General features: G+C 43.0%; 1 protein-coding gene across 11 annotated transcripts in view; it reads right to left on the reverse strand.

The window, feature by feature from the left end:
• The window catches only part of dclk2a (doublecortin-like kinase 2a), a 49759-nt gene that overhangs the window by 8648 nt on the left and 19788 nt on the right, over positions 1-21323 (reverse strand). For 5 of the 11 annotated variants that reach the window (XM_020101307.2, XM_020101309.2, XM_020101316.2 and 2 more), the window contains exons 4-11: positions 6132-6230; positions 5616-5666; positions 3619-3710; positions 2509-2596; positions 1700-1805; positions 747-804; positions 268-387; positions 30-176 (exon numbers count right to left, since the gene is read on the reverse strand). In XM_020101307.2, coding sequence (XP_019956866.2) covers positions 30-176; positions 268-387; positions 747-804; positions 1700-1805; positions 2509-2596; positions 3619-3710; positions 5616-5666; positions 6132-6230 — 761 coding nt within the window. The remainder of the gene's footprint in view (positions 1-29; positions 177-267; positions 388-746; positions 805-1699; positions 1806-2508; positions 2597-3618; positions 3711-5615; positions 5667-6131; positions 6231-21323) is intronic. The other 6 variants (XM_020101308.2, XM_020101310.2, XM_020101313.2 and 3 more) reach the window with 3 other exon arrangements.

Consider the following 21323-nt stretch of genomic DNA (forward strand, 5'->3'; position numbering starts at 1 on the left):
GAAACACTGTTGTGTGTGTAATTGTGTACCAGCAGGTTCTCTGGCTTAATGTCTCTGTGGACGATGTTCATGCTGTGCAGATACTTCAGAGCTCCAATGAGGTTGTAGATCATGATGCTGCCGTCTCGCTCTGTGTATTTGGTCGAGGAGGTGATGGCATCAAATAAATCTCCTCCCTGCATGAAAAACAAACAAGGATTACATATTCAAGCACATAGAGAAAAACGAGGAGCACGCACTGACACTGACACATGAGTTTACCCGAACCTTGACAAGCTCCATGACCAGGTACAGCTCAGAGGCAGTGTCCACCTCCTCAACCAGCATGATGATGTTGGGGTGTTTCACCCTCCGCAGCACGGCCACCTCGTTCTCGATGAGGTGCTCCTGCAAACACACACAGGATTTGAACTGAGCCATTATGCTCATTAAGAGAAGCTGCGTTTTTTCGACTGAATTTAAATTGGTGTTGAGGGTGAGTGAGTCAGAGTGAGTCAGACTGAGTCAGAGTGAGTGTGATTCCTTGTGGGAAAGTGTGAAGAAGATTTAAGTCAAGTGATAAATAAAACATGGCTGAAATCTAACTGTGAAGGATAAGATGATCAGACACGCACGGGCAATACAGTGTACATGGGTGTAAATGATGGCCAGTGGAACAGCAACATGTGGCTCTATATGAATGTGCACAGGTCTGAAGGTGAAACACAGACAGTAGAGAGGGAATGGGAGGAAATAAAGATTGAAACCTTTCCGCTGCACTTGGCCTTGTCGATGATCTTCAGTGCAAACTCTTTTCCACTGGACCTGAACAGAAACAGGGGATTTAGAGATAAAGGCACTGATGTCACAGGACTGTGACTCAAATCAAGCACATGTAAGAGAGTAGAGCCCGACCAATGTGGATTTTAGGGGACAGATGACAATACCGATATTAGGTAGTAAAACACAAAACAAATATTTATATTCAAAAAAGGCAGCAAGTCCAACATGTAACTGAGGCTTGGTCTTTTTCATTTTTTACCATAAACCTTTTTTTATAAATAAAAAGAAAACATAAATTAACTAAATATATAGACATTTATTTAAGAAACTGTTTAGTACAATGTGAACATAAATGCAGAAACAAAGACGTCTGTGAAAGCCTCATACTCATTTCTATCTGCCAATATATACATTTGTCTGGGTCTATATGAAGCGCCTGTGTTACAGTGTGCACAGAGCACCGGCACTAAGTCAGTGGAACTGAGATGCAGTGCAGATGCACACAAGACAATAACAAGTATAAAGAAGTTGGCAACTTTTTCAATATAACACTCATAACTTACTCATATTAAATATTATTTGAAAAAGAAACATTGAGAGGTGAAACAGATATTTCACCTGACTCTTGTTCATGGTGACCCCACTGTCAGTATGTCAAGTTTCAGAAGTCTTAATTCATGGCAGTCATCCCTCCTGTCTGCCAGTGTGTTGTCTTGGAGATTAAAAGGCTAATGAAGTGAATTCACCGCTGGGTTTAATCCATGGGATATTTCTGTCTCCACAGTGTCTGTCATCAGGACTTAAACACCCTGATCGAGCAGTTAGCGCACACGTCTCATTGAGCAGTGCAACAGGACACACTGCTTTGCTGCCGCTGCACACAGCTGCCGTCTGTGCATTTACACATCTCCGGCCTGATTAGATGCGTTTCACCCACCTCTCCACACACTCCTTCACCACAGCAAAGTTGCCGTCTCCAATGACCTTCCCAACTTGGTATTTTTCCAAAATGGTGGTGGCAGGAAGGTAGCGGTTGCCGTTAACTGTTGAGGAGAGATGAAGGTTAGAAGAGGAGACGAAACAAACTCTGCTGTAATGAAATACAGGGAGCTTAGGAAGCTTTGGCAGAAACTCAACCAGTTCTCAGACAGAGAATTAAAGGACCACATGCTGTGCAACAGAATAACACACTCACTGGCAACAACATGCAGAGTGATGCTATAGAGAGGAGAGGAGGAGAGGAGGAGAGGAGAGAAGAGAAGAGAAGAGGAGAGAAGAGAAGAGAAGAGAAGAGAAGAGAAAAGTAAAGAAGATAAGGTGATGAGAGGAGAAGAGAGGAAAGGAAAGGAAAGGAATGGAAAAGAAAGGAGATAAGGTGATGAGAGAAAAGGAAAGGAAAGTGGACAGGAGAGGGGAGAGGAGAGAATAAAGGAAAATAAAGGTAAGGAAAGGAAATAAAGGTAAGGTAAGGAGAGGAGACAAAAGGAAATGAAGGTATGGTGAGGTGAGGAGAGGAGAGGAAAGAAAAGGAAGAGGACAAGACAGGAGAGGAGAAAATAAAGTAGAGGAAAGGGAAGTAAAAGAAAAGAAAGGAAAGGTAAGGTGAAGAGAGGATAGGATTAGGATAGGATAGGAAAGGAAACAAAGGGAAAAAGAAAAAATGAATGTAAGGTGAGGAGAGCAGAGGAGTGGAAAGAAAAAGAAAAATGGAATAAGGAAAGAAAGTAAAAAGAAAAGGAGATGTACCCTCTGGACTCAGTTGGTTGCTTTGCTCTTGGTGGTTGTTCATTGAGCCGTTGACATTAGTGGAGATGTGATGTGATGGAGGGATCTGCTGGAACAAAAAAGAAACAGAAATAGACGTGAGCGCCTGGCTCCAAAACAAAACAAGTCACCATGGCAACCTCAACTCTTTAAAATCGCTTCAAACCATTTAGACAGAAATGCATGTGAAAATAAAAAATAAAACAAAATAGAAAGAAATTAAGCATATAGTCAGCTAGGTCTGAAATAAGTCCATCCTTGAAAGTGGACAAGGATTCAGAGCAGCTGGAATCAAACTGCTTCATATCCACCTATCACCACTGCACATGAAACTGTTCTAAATCAGCAGAGCACATCAGGGGCTGTTTTAACATCTTGCAGCAGTTAAAATAACACTTTTCAGCTATGCACAGCCTCACTGTGCCATAATGTACATTACAGTAATTATCTATTATTCAGTATAAAAGCATAATATGTTGGACCAAAGTAGAAAGTGTGTGTTCTACAAGTGGTTACATTGGGATATAAGAAAGAGGTTTTAAAATATTCTGCTCTGCTCGCCCCCTCTAGTGAATTTTAGAGCTGACAGTAAATCATAAAACTCTCATATCCTGCCAAATGAATGTGAATGGATAAGTCTTTGGGCTTAAGTGAGGAGCACTGGCTCCTGGGAAGTTTTCCAGCTGGAGGAGCAGTTAGAAACTCTGTAGTTTGGTGCTAACACGCCTCTGACAAACAAATCCACCAGTAAATCAGATTTGTATATCAGACTCAACCAAAAATATATCATACAGCTGCAAAACGGGCATCAGTCAGTGACATAGACTTATTTCATCATGTTCTATTAAAGAGGTAAGGACAGTTAACATCAAATTATGTCAGTGGTGTAAAAATTACAGTCTTGGCTGCAACCAGTTACTTAATAAAGTATCTACTGTTTCCCAGGAACCTGCTCAGACTAATGTGAATGCATCCCTATAAAAAACAAGCTGTACACAGTAGATGTTTGAGCACAGCTGTCTGCTGTGGGTGCTTTGTGCATTCAACTATGTACTACTGTATGTGACATTCCTGTGATATTCTGTGTTATACCTTGAAACTGGGGATGGGTCGGGGGCTGGTGGGAGACGGAGTGGAGGACTTGGTGGACTTGGTGGAGATCTGGCTGCTTGATACGTCATTTACTGTACAGAGAGAAATAGAGGAAAGAGATTAGCAAGAACAGTGTAAAGGGCCATTGTGACAATTTTCCGAATAAGTGTCATTGGATAAAACTGCTTGTTAGTAAGACAGCTTCTTCAAATGTGTTGTTACAAACTCAAATCCATCCATGGGTCCAGGAGAGGCTAAAGTCGCACGGTCTGAAGCATTTTTGCTGGATGTATTATGTACCTCATTCAAACTCACACATCATATTTATAAGGTTCAAAAATATCTACAAGCAGAAGCTGCTGGGCCGATGTAGAGATGCAGAGAATGTAACAGGTACAGTTTTAATACATCTTTAAATCTGTGTTCCTATTTGGCTTCAATACTCTGCCTTGGTTACTTCCCATCTATCTATCTCATCTTATCCTTACATGCATCACATTAAAGGGTCTAAACTGGCACTACTGTTACTTTTCTGCTCATTAGTAAGGGACATGTTTATGAATGACTCAAAGACAAACATTTTTGTTGTTTTTATAAATTTCCATTTACACGATCAGTACACTTCTCATTTTGTATGAGACACACTGAGTGTTTAAAACGAGGTGCACAGGCACACAGCAGGGACGAGAGCTATATATATATTTGTTTGAGTGATTCATTCTCATTCTCTCAAGAACAGACAACTTCTGCCTCCTTCTCTCTCTCCCAGTTTCTGGCACAAATACAGAGACATAATGCGTCAAACTTTAACTCAAAGTCTCCTTATCTGCATCAAACCAGCTGAGCTGAGAACATTATTCCACACTGCGTACATGCTGGGCCTTTCTACTGCTGCTGTGTCAGAGTTGTACGTTTTTCTTTTGATTATCCAGATTCTCAGATTGTCACCTAAATGTCTTCCAGTTATTTAGCTTCATTGCCTTCTTAAGCAAATGTACTTCTAAATCAATGTTAGAGGAACAATTGAACTAAATTATATGATATTTAACTCTACATTTATATGTTTTTAAAGTTTATTTTTGAGCACCTGAGATGCTGCAGATACAGAGGCGTGTGATGTAAGTGTGAGGTTTACTGGCACAGCTGAGAAGTGAAGCGAATTTAATCAGTTCATGGCTTTAAATCTGTGGATTCTGCAGCAGCTCGCTCTCAGATTCCATAAATGAGTTCACTTCAGAGGAACGAGAGAAAGAAGGTCAAAAGAAAGGGAATTACTTGAAACTTAAAAAACTTTGAAGAGACGTTTAGAAGATGCAACTAGAAGATTTCAGCTATGGTTGTTTATACCAGACAACCAAATAAATGTAATGGACATAAGTGGATGGAAAATGACTATTTTAAAGACTTAAAATGTGATGTGAATATTATAATGATAATAAAATAATTGTACTTAAATCTAAGAAATTCTGCAAGATCTTAAACATTGCTAACTTAACACTCCATCTTAGAAGCTGATGTGCTGTAAATATGGTCTGAACGATTATGAAACATAAGCATTATTAAAAAGCTCTGTTTGCAATGGGATATTGTTGAAGATAAAATGCTCATATGTCCCTTTTAACATGGTAGTTCACCTGGAATTCAGTTAGCAAGGGGATGCTGCTAACAATTGGCAAGTAGTTTAAAATGTCAGACTACATGCTCAGAATTTGCTTAAATGAGTTAATTGTTTTTGTGTATTAGTACTGAATTCACTGAGGTTACCGGTTGAAATAATTGTTGGGCAGCTGGAATTTTTGTTTAAAAAGACACTCTGATTAACACTGATCTTTTCCGAATCTGAGGACAAACAGAGTAGCCAGAGTCAGCATTTATTCACAAGAGGAGAACCTCTCACTGTGAGAAGCTCATTTTACTCAGTGGCTTTGCCCTAATTACTAGAGTAACTTGATATGATGTTAAATAAGGAAAACTGTGTGGCACCATCACAGCCTCACCTGGGGATTTGATGGGAGACTGACTGGTAGAGTAGAGGATCGGTCGTCTTACTGCGACACAAATAGAAAAAAAAAAACTTAAAAGATATACCGGTAATCATATTACACTTAATTTAAATATAAGTTGAACTTCCAATGCCAAAACTCTGGCAGTGCTACATCAAACGAACAACCTCTCATGTGCCTCGTCTTTAAACTTGTTATGATGGCTTGTTGTAAACTTATTACTCAGCATAATGTCACCATCTCTCAATGCAGCACACAAATTGTTTAGTCACACATCAGAACTGTTGTGGGGTTTAGAATGAGGCTGCCAAAAATGATTTTACTCAGCCTGTCAATGAATACTGCAGTGTTACTTTGGCATCAATGGTGAAAGATACTTCCACACATACAGTATCTTGTATTCGTTTGCCTCAACCTTTCTGATAGTCTAGTCATGAGTACATTTTTTCTTTTACCTACACAGCAGAGAGGTATCTCTTCTAATTTCTTGAGGCTAATGCAGACAATCACCTGCTCCGGGGGATTTGCTGCGTCGTGGAGGTCCGGGGCTCTTAGCCGTGCGGTTGGGAGTTGCAGAGCGGCTGCACGATGACTTCAGCACTCTGCATTCTGGAGAGACAACATGCTCAGGGTCACTTTCGCATACATTAACCTTCCACTATCAGCAAACCTGTTCTTTCTTCCTCTCACAACAGAGTTAACATGGCACAAGCAGCTATACCAGACACAGGGCAATGTTATTAATGTGGCAAAGTTATTATTGTTCCAATGTTATTATCCACATTAATAACATTGATTTCATGAACACTGGTCTGATTTGGTTATGGAGACACAGTCTACAAACATCTCTGCACAAAGAGAACAATGGATTGGTTACCTGGGATCATATTCTAGTTAGGGCTGAGCTGCATTTTCACGTAAAGGCCATAATTAGGGTTCGAGGCCTGAAGGGCCAGAATTTTAATGTTCATGGCAACTTACATCAAAACAGTTTTCGATGAAGGTCTTCCTACTCCATTACTTGTGTCTAGAGTAATGAAAATTGGCACACATGTGTATCATGCCCAGACACACACAAAATCCTCCAGCTACCCTTGGCCACACTCAACAGGAAGTCTGACATTTTGGATTGAACATGCAAATTTGGCTTGATTTTTGGCAAAATCGTACTTCTACGTATTTCAAGTGATCGACTTCACATTTAGTTTATGTCATGCTGGAGACCTTGTGATTAAAAGATATATTTATGTATTATTATTTCTTTATATTTATTACCTTTCTGATGTCTTATCAGTATGGGAGACATCCTCCCCATGAATAGCACAGATACCTTGTCTAGTCCAGATTTTTATTTGAACCATTTATCTTCTATTGATCTTCCTGAACTGCCCTTATTAGTTTCATCATCTAAACCAACAACGTGGTAGGAAGTTTTCACCCTAATGGACAGTTCCAAAAACTAATCAGATTAATATGTCTTTATTAACCGGCTACGTACCACAAGCTTTTAAGGTAGTTGTTATTAACCCCCCCAAGTCACGGATAGAAAATCATAAAATTTTGTACCAAATATTGAAATATTGTGTGTCCATTAGGTTGAAAGCTGTGAGAGAGAGAGGTTGAGCCGCATGAACATGCAAGCTCCTCAAGATACCACCGGTAAGGATGCTAATGCTAGTGCCAGCGTTATGCTAACTGTCTAGCTCCATTTTGTCATGAAACACCGTTCTTTTAAAACCAATCGCAGTTGGGACCCTGATACTTGCTGTTTGATTCCATGTGGAGACAGATTCAGGTTGTTGAAGGTGCGTATAAAAGATCGCTAATCGCGCTAGCAGCGTGCTAATCTCGCTAGCATTTGAATGTGAACTTGTTTTAGCTCTGCTGTTAGCCCCGCTAAGCCAGTGACCACTGTAGCAGATCATTGATAGTTTCACACCATGAAAGGTGCCTATACCTAGTTCTTTGAGTTTAAAGTTATTTCATTGAAGGAGCACTTGCCCTTTTTACTGATCAGATATGATTGATTTGTGTCATTTAATAATCAAAATGTGTTTGATATAAATACGAAAGAGCTATGCAGTTCATCTTAAGTCTAAAGATAAAAAAGGTGAATATATTAAAGGATATATGTTTGATTAAAAATATGTTTAAAGGACACGTTTCATTAAAAATATGTTAAAGTGCAATTAAAAAGCATAAATAGATTTAAAGGGCTAAAAACATAAATATCTGGTTTCAGAACTGTCATGATTTTATTTCTATGCTGTGAGATGGAAGTACATAATTGATGGATTTTTCAGTGGAACTGACCTTTCTTATGTGGTGTGATGTGTACCTATTCATTTACATAATGATAAGAGTATAGCATTTATATCCTTTACAATTGGTTATACTTGATTTGACATTTGAATGGAGATAAATTGATTGGATTTAAACTGAAATGAGACAAAAGTAACTAATGCATTCTGTACTGTATGCATAGATTGTTTTTTTGATGAGAGAGAGATCATCTGAACCTGACCCTGGCGGTCAGTGGCGAGCCAACCGCAGAAGTCGACAGTGAATGGACCAAGAGTCTGGTGTGGCCAGCTGTGGCGTCTTTGGACCCATCATTATCACTCTCCTTCATATGAGATACAGATAAGATCACATGTGAACACACACACACCAAGAACTAGACAATGAACCAACTTTGTTTCCTTTAACTCCAAGAAGAATCTCACAAAAGGACATTTTATTTTTAAATTATTTATTTTGGGCCCCTTTAATGTGCGCCTGTGCACTAAGGAAGCTGGCTTAGGTAGGTAGGGAATATAAATAACTGTTTATAATTTTGTATAGTACAATTTTCAAACTTACCTGCCCTGCGTTGCCTGTTCTCTGCTGACCTTTTATTATTTTAGGCTCCATAGTTGTACCTAGAGTTTTCTGGTGTCAACCCAGCTTTAAATCATAGCTAATTAAATCAGTTATCAGTACACTTATCTGGAGAAACGGGTTACACTTGTCTCAATGTCCTGTTGAATCTTAGTGCAGCATTTGACACCATAGATCATAAGATTCTGTTACAGAGACTTCAACAACATGTAGGGATTCAAGGAACGGCACTAGACTGGTTCATATCATATTTATCAGATAGATTTCAATTTGTTGATGTCAACAATGACCCCTCCATGCACATGCAAGTTAGTCATGGAGTTCCAAAAGGTTCTGTCCTTGGACCGATACTCTTCACCTTATATACTGTATGTGTTCCCCTTAGACAACATCATCAGAGAGCACCACATACACTTCCATTGTTACACAGACAACACCCAGCTGTACATTTCTATGAAGCCTGATGAATCTAATCAACTTCAGGAATGTCTCAAGAATATCAAAGCCTGGATGACCCAAAACTTCTTACTTCTAAATTCAGACAAAACTGAGGTCATTGTAATTGGCCCTAAACATCTCAGAGAAACACTGTCTGACCAGATGCTGAGAAAAGTGTTCCAGGTCTCTCTCGCCTCTCCATCTCCCCCTCCTCCACCTCCCCACTATCTCTCTCTCTTCTCTCCCCTCTTTTCCACCCATCTCCCCTCTCCTCCCCATTTTTCTCTGCTCACCCCAACCAGTCGAGGCAGGTGACTGCCGAAATTGAGCCTGGTTCCGCTAGAGGTCTCTCCCTGTTAATGTGTTTTTCCTCTCCACAGTCGCCAAAGCGCTTGCTCATTGTGGGAGCTGTTGGGTTTCTCTATATTAAATAAGGTTTTAAGGTTTGAACTTCTATGTAAAGTGCCTTGAGATAATGTATATTATGATTTGGCACTATACAAATAAAATCTAATTTAATTAATTTAATTGAATACTGGCTTCATGTCTCTTTGTCCCTGGAGTGAGACCCCAGATGTGAGATACCAAACATATGCCAAGAGATACCATAAAGTTGTGGCTTCAAGAGGCCATAAGGTTATAGGCTCTCAGCAATAATCGTAAACCTAAACTTGCCCTTTTATATAAACAATTTCAGTCTACCACATACACATCTGCTCATGCAATATCACATCCACAAAATTTCCATTACACCCCCTAGCTGTAACAGGAAATGTCATATTTAACATTAAAGAAGTTCCAAGTCGGCAGCTTTTAGTGACTTAATGAATTTAGCAGAAACACTTGATTATATAGTATTGACCTGATCTTGATCCAGCGCATTGCTGCTTCACACAATCACATTACCACAATCCACTGCTGTACTCCCCATTCCCCAACCCCCACCTCCAACCCCCACCACTATTTTTTTTAAATTAAACATCAAACTCATGCAACATTTCAGCAGGGATGGAAGAAAAGAATGATATCACCACGCCTTTGACCGTTCATGCCTATGATCCCTGCATGGCTTTGACCCTCCATGCCTTTGAACCCTGCATGCCTTTGACCCTCCACGTCTTTGATCCTCCATGTCTTTGATCCTCCATGTCTTTGACCCTCCATGTCTTTGACACTTTTGACATTGTATAACGACACCCACCGGAAAAACTGAACAACGAAGCAGACTTTTCTTCAATTGAATCCCCACATATTCTGAAAGAGATAAAAACCAAGCAACATGCCAATCCTGATCCTTGGGTACCTTGTAGGTATGGCAGTCACTAAAACTGTGAGACGTGTATTTGACTATTTCCTCCCACCTGGAGAGAGAAATGTACATGTTGATGAGGATGAAAATTCAGCACCCATGGTTACCACTGAGCTGCCTGAATCAGAAACTAGCGTTGAAAAGACAGAGGCCAATCTTTTGGCCACTGCAGAATCAAAGCCTACAGCTTTGTTCAACAATGAAGAAAAACAAGATGAGATTGGACCTAAAGCAGCGGTGTCAGATGTTGCAGCACCACAAGAAGAGACCAGTGCTGCAGCTGTGTTGCACTTGTCTAAAGGTTTGTCCAAAAGTGCAGATGCTGTGTTCAACTCCTCAGAAGCACTGCAAGAGACTGGGTCGGCTGCACATATGTTCGACACTGCAGTGGCTGCCTTCAATGGTACAGCTTTACTCGATGAGACAAGTGCTTCAGATATGCTCAACCAGGCTCATGATTTGTACAAATATACTTTGCGCAAAGTTTTAGAAACCCTGGATTTGACCAGTGCTACAGCGGTGAGAGGTATTGATGGAAATGCAGCAGCTGTCCTGGATGTAACAGTAGCAGTGGATGCGAAGAGTTCTCCAGCTTCGTCAGCAGTTGTCACAGCTTTGTTCAACGATAAAGAACAGGGTGAGATTGGACCTGCAGCAGCTGTGTTGGACGTTGCAACATCACTGGATACGACAAGTGCTGCCGCTGTTTTCAATGATGAAGAACAGGATGAGACTGGACCTGCGGCAGCCATTTTAGATGTTGCAGAATCAATGGATACGACCAGTGCAACAGCTGTGTTCAACGATAAAGAAGAACAGGAGGACATTGGACCTGCAGCAGCTGTGTTAGACATTGCAGCAGTTGACATAGATAGTGCTGCAGCAGCCCTGCATGAGGTCAGTCCTGCGCGGACTGTGTTGGAATACGCAGCAGGTGTCCTGGATGTAACAGTAGCAGTGGATGCGAAGAGTTCTCCAGCTCGGTCACCAGTTGTCACAGCTTTGTTCAATGGTAAAGAACAGGATGAGATTGGACCTGCAGCAGCTTTGTTCAATGATGAAGAAGAGGAAGACATTGGACCTGCGGCAGCCATTTTAGATGTTGCAGCATCACTGGAAATGACCAGTGCTACAGCAGTGTTCAATGAGCTGGAAGAACAGGATGAGATTGAACCTGCAGCAGCTGTGTTAGACATCGCAGCATCATTGGATAAGATCAGTGCTACAGCTGTGCTCAACAATGAAAAACAGGATGACATTGGACCAGTGGCAGCTCTTGTAGATGTTACAGCATCATTGGAAAAGACCAGTATGGCAGCTTTGTCTAACTCTGCAGTCGCTGTGCACAATGCTATGGAAGAACTGGAAAGGACCTGCCCCTCTGCAATTGTGTCAGGCGCTGCAGCACTACCAGAAGAGACCAGTGATCTTCTTTTGTACAGTGCTGCATATGCTTTGCGCAAAGTCTCAGCAGCACTGGATTTGACCAGTGCTACAGCTGTATGCAATAATGATGAAACTTGGTACAATGCAATAGTCGATATGGATAATACTGCATCAGCAGTGCATGAGGCCAGTCCTGCACGAACTGTGTTGGAAAATGCAGCAGGTGTCCTGGATGTAACAGTAGCAGTGGATGAGAAGAGTTCTCCAGCTTGGTCACCAGTAGTCACAGCTTTGTTCAACGATAAAGAACAGGGTGAGATTGGACCTGCAGCAGCTGTGTTGGATGTTGCAGCATCATTGGATACAACCAGTGCTGCAGCTGTGTTCAATGATGAAGAAGAACAGGATGAGATTGGACCTACGGCAGCCATTTTAGATGTTGCAGCATCATTGAATACAACCAGGGCTACAGCTGTGTTCAACGAGCTGGAAGAACAGGATGAGATTCGACCTGCAGCAGCTGTGTTAGACGTTGCAGCATCATTGCAGAAGACCAGTACTATAGCTGTGTCCCAAGTTACTACAGCTTTGTATAATGCTGCTGACACTGTTCGCAATGCTTTGGCAAAATTGAAAAGGACCTGCCCCTCTTTTATTTTGTCAGACACTGCAGCACCTCCGGGAGAGACTACTGCTGCAGCTGCGTTCAATGAGGTAGAAGAACAGGATGGCACTGGACTTGAAGCAGTTGTGTTAGAAGTTGCAGCATCATTGAATATGACCAGTACTATAGCTGTTTCCCAAGTTGCTACAGCTTTGTACAACGCTTTTGAGGCTATGCACAATGTTGAAGCAGGACTGGAAAGGGCCTGCCACTCTTTTATGTTGTCAGACGCTGCAGCACCACCAGAAGAAACCAGTGCTGCAGCTGTGTTGCACTATTCTGAAATGTTGCTCAAAGCTGCAGATGCTGTGTTCAACTCCTCAGTAGCACTGCATGAGACTGGATCTGCTGTAGCTGTGTTCGACACTGCAGTTGCTGCCTTCGATGCTACAGCTCTACAGGATGAGACCAGTGATTCAGTTGTGCTCAACGCGGCTCAGCATTTGTACAGTGCTGCATATGCTTTGCGCAAAGTCTCAGCAGCACTGGATTCGACTAGTGGTACAGCTGTACGCAATATTGATGAACCTTGGTACAATGCTGCAGTCGATATGAGCAATGTCATAGCAGCACTGCATGAGGCCAGTCCTGCTAGAGCTGTGCTAGAAGCTGCAGCAGCTGTCTTGGCTGAACCAGCAGCAGTGGGTGCGAAGAGGTCTCCAGCTTGGTCACCCCTTGTCACATCTTTGTTCAACAATAAAGAACAGGATGAGATTGGACCTGAAGCAGCTGTGTTGGATGTTGCATCATCGTTGGATAATACCAGTACTGCAGCTGAGTTTAACAATGAAGAGGAACTGGATGAGAGTGGACCTGCAGCAGCTGTGTTGGACGTTGCAGCATCGTTGGATAATACCAGTACTGCAGCTGAGTTCAATGATGAAGAAGAACAGGATGAGATTGGACCTGAAGCAACTGTGTTGGATGTTGCAGCATCGTTGGATAAGACCAGTACTGGAGCTGAGTTCAACGATGAAGCGGAACTGGATGAGATTGAAGCTGCAGCAGCTGTGTTGGACGTTGCAGCATCGTTGGATAAGACCAGTACTGCAGCTGAGTTCAGCGATGAAGAACAGGATGACAATGGACCAGCAGCAGCTCTTGGAGATTTTGCAGCATCGTTGGATAAGACCAGTACTGCAGCTGTGTTCAACAATGAAGAAGAACAGAATGAGATTGGACCTGAAGCAGCTGTGTTAGAAGTTGCAAAATCATTGAATATGACCAGTACTATAGCTGTTTCCCAAGTTGCTAAGGCTTTGAATAAGGCTGTTGAGGCTATGCACAATGTTGAAGCAGGACTGGAAAGGGCCTGCCACTCTTTTATGTTGTCAGACTCTGCAGCACCACCAGAAAAGACCAGTGCTGCAGCTGTGTTAGACCATTCTGGAATTCTGTTCAAAGCTGCAGATGCTGTGTTCAACTCTTTAGTAGCACTGCAAGAGACCGGATCTGCTGTAGCTGTGTTCGACACTGCAGTGGCTGCCTTCGATGCTACAGCTCTACAGGATGAGACCAGTGATTCAGTTGTGCTCAACGTGGCTCTTCTTTTGTACAATGCTGCATATGCTTTGCGCAAAGTCTCAGCAGCACTGGATTCGACCAGTGCTACAGCTGTGTGCAATATTGATGAACCTTGGTACAATGCTGCAGTCGATATGAGCAATGCCATAGCAGCACTGCATGAGGCCAGTCCTGCTAGAGCTGTGCTCAAAGCTGCAGAAGCTGTCTTGGCTGTACCAGCAGCAGTGGGTGCGAAGAGGTCTCCAGCTTGGTCACCCCTTGTCACAGCTTTGTTCAACAATAAAGAACAGGATGAGATTGGACCTGAAGCAGCTCTGTTAGAAGTTGCATCATCGTTGGATAAGACCAGTGCTACAGCTGTGCTCAGCGATGAAGAACAGGATGACATTGGACCAGCGGCAGCTCTTGGAGATTTTGCAGCATCGTTGGATAAGACCAGTACTGCAGCTGTGTTCAACAATGAAGAAGAACAGAATGAGATTGGACCTGAAGCAGCTGTGTTAGAAGTTGCAAAATCATTGAATATGACCAGTACTATAGCTGTTTCCCAAGTTGCTAAGGCTTTGAATAAGGCTGTTGAGGCTATGCACAATGTTGAAGCAGGACTGGAAAGGGCCTGCCACTCTTTTATGTTGTCAGACTCTGCAGCACCACCAGAAAAGACCAGTGCTGCAGCTGTGTTAGACCATTCTGGAATTCTGTTCAAAGCTGCAGATGCTGTGTTCAACTCTTTAGTAGCACTGCAAGAGACCGGATCTGCTGTAGCTGTGTTCGACACTGCAGTGGCTGCCTTCGATGCTACAGCTCTACAGGATGAGACCAGTGATTCAGTTGTGCTCAACGTGGCTCTTCTTTTGTACAATGCTGCATATGCTTTGCGCAAAGTCTCAGCAGCACTGGATTCGACCAGTGCTACAGCTGTGTGCAATATTGATGAACCTTGGTACAATGCTGCAGTCGATATGAGCAATGCCATAGCAGCACTGCATGAGGCCAGTCCTGCTAGAGCTGTGCTCAAAGCTGCAGAAGCTGTCTTGGCTGTACCAGCAGCAGTGGGTGCGAAGAGGTCTCCAGCTTGGTCACCCCTTGTCACAGCTTTGTTCAACAATAAAGAAAAGGATGAGATTGGACCTGAAGCAGCTCTGTTAGAAGTTGCATCATCGTTGGATAAGACCAGTGCTACAGCTGTGCTCAGCGATGAAGAACAGGATGACATTGGACCAGCGGCAGCTCTTGGAGATTTTGCAGCATCGTTGGATAAGACCAGTACTGCAGCTGTGTTCAACAATGAAGAAGAACAGAATGAGATTGGACCTGAAGCAGCTGTGTTAGAAGTTGCAAAATCATTGAATATGACCAGCACTATAGCTGTTTCCCAAGTTGCTACAGCTTTGTATAACGCTACTGAGGCTATGCACAATGTTGAAGCAGGACTGGAAAGGGCCTGTCACTCTTTTATGTTGTCAGACTCTGCAGCACCACCAGAAGAAACCAGTGCTGCAGCTGTGTTAGACCATTCTCGAATTCTGTTCAAAGCTGCAGATGCTGTGTTCAACTCCTCAGTAGCACTGCAAGAGACCGGATCTGCTGTAGCTGTGTTCGACACTGCAGTGGCTGCCTTCGATGCTACAGCTCTACAGGATGAGACCAGTGATTCAGTTGTGCTCAACGTGGCTCTTCTTTTGTACAGTGCTGCATATGCTTTGCACAAAGTCTCAGCAGCACTGGATTCGACCAGTGCTACAGCTGTGTGCAATATTGATGAACCTTGGTACAATGCTGCAGTCGATATGAGCAATGCCATAGCAGCACTGCATGAGGCCAGTCCTGCTAGAGCTGTGCTCAAAGCTGCAGAAGCTGTCTTGGCTGTACCAGCAGCAGTGGGTGCGAAGAGGTCTCCAGCTTGGTCACCCCTTGTCACAGCTTTGTTCAACAATAAAGAACAGGATGAGATTGGACCTGCAGCAGCTGTGTTAGAAGTTGCAGCATCATTGGATAATACCAGTACTGCAGCTGAGTTCAATGATGAAGAAGAACAGGATGAGATTGGACCTATAGCAGCTGTGTTAGAAGTTGCGTCATCGTTGGATAAGACCAGTGCTACAGCCGTGCTCAGCGATGAAGAACAGGATGACATTGGACCAGCGGCAGCTCTTGGAGATTTTGCAGCATCGTTGGATACGATCAGTACTGCAGCTGTGTTCAACAATGAAGAAGAACAGAATGAGATTGGACCTGAAGCAGTTGTGTTAGAAGTTGCAAAATCATTGAATATGACCAGCACTATAGCTGTTTCCCAAGTTGCTACAGCTTTGTATAATGCTACTGAGGCTATGCACAATGTTGAAGCAGGACTGGAAAGGGCCTGCCACTCTTTTATGTTGTCAGACTCTGCAGCACCACCAGAAAAGACCAGTGCTGCAGCTGTGTTAGACCATTCTGGAATTCTGTTCAAAGCTGCAGATGCTGTGTTCAACTCCTCAGTAGCACTGCAAGAGACCGGATCTGCTGTAGCTGTGTTCGACACTGCAGTGACTGCCTTCGATGCTACAGCTCTACAGGATGAGACCAGTGATTCAGTTGTGCTCAACGTGGCTCTTCTTTTGTACAATGCTGCATATGCTTTGCGCAAAGTCTCAGGAGCACTGGATTCGACCAGTGCTACAGCTGTGTGCAATATTGATGAACCTTGGTACAATGCTGCAGTCGATATGAGCAATGCCATAGCAGCACTGCATGAGGCCAGTCCTGCTAGAGCTGTGTTCAAAGCTGCAGAAGCTGTCTTTGCTGTACCAGCAGCAGTGGGTGCGAAGAGGTCTCCAGCTTGGTCACCCCTTGTCACGTCTTTGTTCAACAATGAAGAACAGGATGAGATTGGACCTGAAGCAGCTGTGTTAGAAGTTCCATCATCGTTGGATAAGACCAGTGCTACAGCCGTGCTCAGCGATGAAGAACAGGATGACATTGGACCAGCGGCAGCTCTTGGAGATTTTGCAGCATCGTTGGATAAGACCAGTACTGCAGCTGAATTCAATGATGAAGAAGAACAGGATGAGATTGGACCTGAAGCAGCTGTGTTAGAAGTTGCAGCATCGTTGGATATGTCCGATACTATAGATGTGTTCAACAATGAAGAAGAACAGAATGAGATTGGACCTGAACCAGCTGTGTTAGATGTTGCAGCATCATTGGATATGACCAGTGCTGTAGCTCTGTCCAAAGTTGCTGAGGCTTTGTATGACGCCTCTGATGTTATGCATGATGCTCTTGAAGAATTTAAAAGGAGCTGCCCCTCTTCTGTGTTGTCAGATGCTGCAGCACCACAAGAAGAGACCAGTGCTACAGCTGTGTTGCACTATTCTGAAATGTTGCTCAAAGCTGCAGATGCTGTGTTCAACTCCTCAGTAGCACTGCATGAGACCGGTTCTGCTGTAGCTGTGTTTGACACTGCAGTGGCTGCCTTCGATGCTACAGCTGTACAGTATAAGACCAGTGATTCAGTTGTACTCAACGTGGCTCAGCATTTGTACAGTGCTGCATATGCTTTGCGCAAAGTCTCAGCAGTACTGGATTCAACCAATGCTACAGTTGTGTGCAATATTGAGAAAACCTGGTACGAAGCTGCAATCAAAATGAACCAAGCCGCAGTAGCACTGCATGAGGCTAGTCCTGCTAGAGCTGTGTTCAAAACTGCAGCAGCTGTCTTGGATGTAATGTTAGGCGATGCAAATAGTTCTCCAGCTATGTCACCCGTTGACGCAACTTTGCTCAACAATGAAGAACAGGATGAGATTGGACCTGCAGCAGCTGTGTTAGACATTGCAGCATCATTGGATAGGACCAGTGCTACAGCTGTGCTCAGCAATGAAAAACAGGATGACAATGGACCAGCAGCAGCTCTTGTAGATGTTGCAGCATCGTTGGATAAGATCAGTACTGCAGCTGTGTTCAACAATGAAGAAGAACAGAATGAGATTGGACCCGAAGCAGCTGTGTTAGAAGTTGCAAAATCATTGAATATGACCAGCACTATAGCTGTTTCCCAAGTTGCTACAGCTTTGTATAATGCTACTGAGGCTATGCACAATGTTGAAGCAGGACTGGAAAGGGCCTGCCACTCTTTTATGTTGTCAGACTCTGCAGCACCACCAGAAAAGACCAGTGCTGCAGCTGTGTTAGACCATTCTGGAATTCTGTTCAAAGCTGCAGATGCTGTGTTCAACTCCTCAGTAGCACTGCAAGAGACCGGATCTGCTGTAGCTGTGTTCGACACTGCAGTGACTGCCTTCGATGCTACAGCTCTACAGGATGAGACCAGTGATTCAGTTGTGCTCAACGTGGCTCTTCTTTTGTACAATGCTGCATATGCTTTGCGCAAAGTCTCAGTAGCACTGGATTCGACCAGTGCTACAGCTGTGTGCAATATTGATGAACCTTGGTACAATGCTGCAGTCGATATGAGCAATGCCATAGCAGCACTGCATGAGGCCAGTCCTGCTAGAGCTGTGTTCAAAGCTGCAGAAGCTGTCTTTGCTGTACCAGCAGCAGTGGGTGCGAAGAGGTCTCCAGCTTGGTCACCCCTTGTCACGTCTTTGTTCAACAATGAAGAACAGGATGAGATTGGACCTGAAGCAGCTGTGTTAGAAGTTCCATCATCGTTGGATAAGACCAGTGCTACAGCCGTGCTCAGCGATGAAGAACAGGATGACATTGGACCAGCGGCAGCTCTTGGAGATTTTGCAGCATCGTTGGATAAGACCAGTACTGCAGCTGAATTCAATGATGAAGAAGAACAGGATGAGATTGGACCTGAAGCAGCTGTGTTAGATGTTGCAGCATCATTGGATATGACCAGTGCTGTAGCTCTGTCCAAAGTTGCTGAGGCTTTGTATGACGCCTCTGATGTTATGCATGATGCTCTTGAAGAATTTAAAAGGAGCTGCCCCTCTTCTGTGTTGTCAGATGCTGCAGCACCACAAGAAGAGACCAGTGCTACAGCTGTGTTGCACTATTCTGAAATGTTGCTCAAAGCTGCAGATGCTTTGTTCAACTCCTCAGTAGCACTGCATGAGACCGGTTCTGCTGTAGCTGTGTTTGACACTGCAGTGGCTGCCTTCGATGCTACAGCTGTACAGTATAAGACCAGTGATTCAGTTGTACTCAACGTGGCTCAGCATTTGTACAGTGCTGCATATGCTTTGCGCAAAGTCTCAGCAGTACTGGATTCAACCAATGCTACAGTTGTGTGCAATATTGAGAAAACCTGGTACGATGCTGCAATCAAAATGAACCAAGCCGCAGTAGCACTGCATGAGGCTAGTCCTGCTAGAGCTGTGTTCAAAACTGCAGCAGCTGTCTTGGATGTAATGTTAGGCGATGCAAATAGTTCTCCAGCTATGTCACCCGTTGACGCAACTTTGCTCAACAATGAAGAACAGGATGAGATTGGACCTGCAGCAGCTGTGTTAGACATTGCAGCCTCATTGGATAGGACCAGTGCTACAGCTGTGCTCAGCAATGAAAAACAGGATGACAATGGACCAGCAGCAGCTCTTGTAGATGTTGCAGCATCATTGGATAAGACCAGTACGGCAGCTTTGTTTAACGCTGCAGTCACTGTGCACAATGCTATGGAAGAACTGGAAAGGACCTGCCCCTCTGCAATTGTGTCAGGCGCTGCAGCACCACCAGAAGAGACCAGTGCTGCAGCTGTGTTCAATCTTTCTTTAGGCTTGTTAAAAGCTGCAAATGCTGTGTTCAGGTCTTTATCAGCACTGCAAAAGACCGGTTCTGATGTAGCTACGTTTGACACTGCAGTGACTGAACTTATGTCCAACATATTTTCAGTTTTGTACAGAGCTGTATATGCATTGGACAAAGTCTCAGCAGCACTGGATTCGACAAGTGCGACAATTGTGAGCAATATTGAAGAACTTTGGTACAATGCTGCAGTCGCGTTGAACAAGGCCGCAGCAGCACTGCATGAGGCTAGTCCTGCTAGAGCTGTGTTTGGTGAAGCAGTACCTCTGTTGAATATACGAGCAGTGGATGACAGCAGTGCAGCAGGTGGTGACTCTGGAGTTACCTTGACTTTGGCGACTCCATGTGAATAATCGAACTTCCCATGGCTGTCACGTTTAAATGTTACCAGTGGAAATACAGGCTGTACTACTGTGTGTAATCATTAAATACAGGCACATGTGGATTTACTCCGGGTGCTCCGGTCTCCCTTAAAGATCATGCAAATAAAAGTGGATACAATTGATCTAAAGAGTATCTATTGTTTTTTACTACCAGTAGCATTGCACCTCTGTAGCATAGTACCTCTGTTGATTTACACCAATGTTTGAATTTACAGAAAGATTAAATTAGTTGTAATAGTCACAGGAGGGTAGGCTGGCCATTTTGAGAAAGTTCCATAACTATAGTTTAAGTGTTGATACAACTTTATTTTTTATTTCAATTTTTTTTTTACCATATAAAAGTCAAAACTATACAGAAAAATTACAATCTATAATCAGTGAATTTTCATTTAAGATGAACACACAAACATGAAACAGACTAATCCCTAGGTGAAATCCCAGGACATTTAATTTATATTTTCAACAATTTCCAAGAGAATAATTGATGGATAAGGTCACTGTTGGAATTGATGTTGATCCAGCACATTGCTGATTCACACTATCTCATTCATTTCATTATTAATGGATGGTGTCGGATCACGAAGCAGGATTTTCCCAGTCAACTTTAACACTTGTGTGGCAGAGTCCATGCAAAATATTGGATGAACTATGGACCAAGTCAAACATACACAAAGTAAACTTCAAGAACTTTATGTGTCCTAACAACCTCTAATTAATGTTGGTGTTTATTGTAAACATTTAAAGTGAGTGCAGGTCAGCAGGGCAGTGGGGAGGGATGAAATTCTGGCAAGATACTCCAGCATGGTAAAAGGATACCAAACCTATAATGTGCGTCTGGAACAATCCTGAACCTACTGAGTCGCTTCCTCCTATTCTTACTATTGAAGCTGCTTCTTCCTTTGAGCGAATTAAGGCCCGAACCTGCTTATTGCCACTTGCAACTATATTTTCAGTTTGAGTTTTTTTTACCAACACAAAATTAATACTTATTTTACACCCATTAAAAAAATTTAACAGGGCCAAATTTCGCCTTGATTAAAGGTTCTCTGTCAAGTTTTTGACCACTAGTAGCACTTTGGAGCAAAACACATTTGACAACCAAAAATTTCACAGGGTATTTTTAAATGCTATGAAAACAGAACACTGATTTAAATCCACATTTAACCAAATATTCTCTGCAAACTTTCAGCATTGGGCAGTGTTTCTATAGTCACATGTTTGTTTGTACTGAAAATGTGTTAGGGTACTATATTGATACTGAGTACTAAATTGATGTGTAACATTTGAGGGTAGAATATCAAATCCAGCTCAAGTACAATAATCATCTACACATGGATTAGCCAGATGCCTCATGATTG

Source organism: Paralichthys olivaceus, chromosome 8, assembly GCF_024713975.1.
Source record: "Paralichthys olivaceus isolate ysfri-2021 chromosome 8, ASM2471397v2, whole genome shotgun sequence".
Classification (NCBI taxonomy): domain Eukaryota; kingdom Metazoa; phylum Chordata; class Actinopteri; order Pleuronectiformes; family Paralichthyidae; genus Paralichthys; species Paralichthys olivaceus.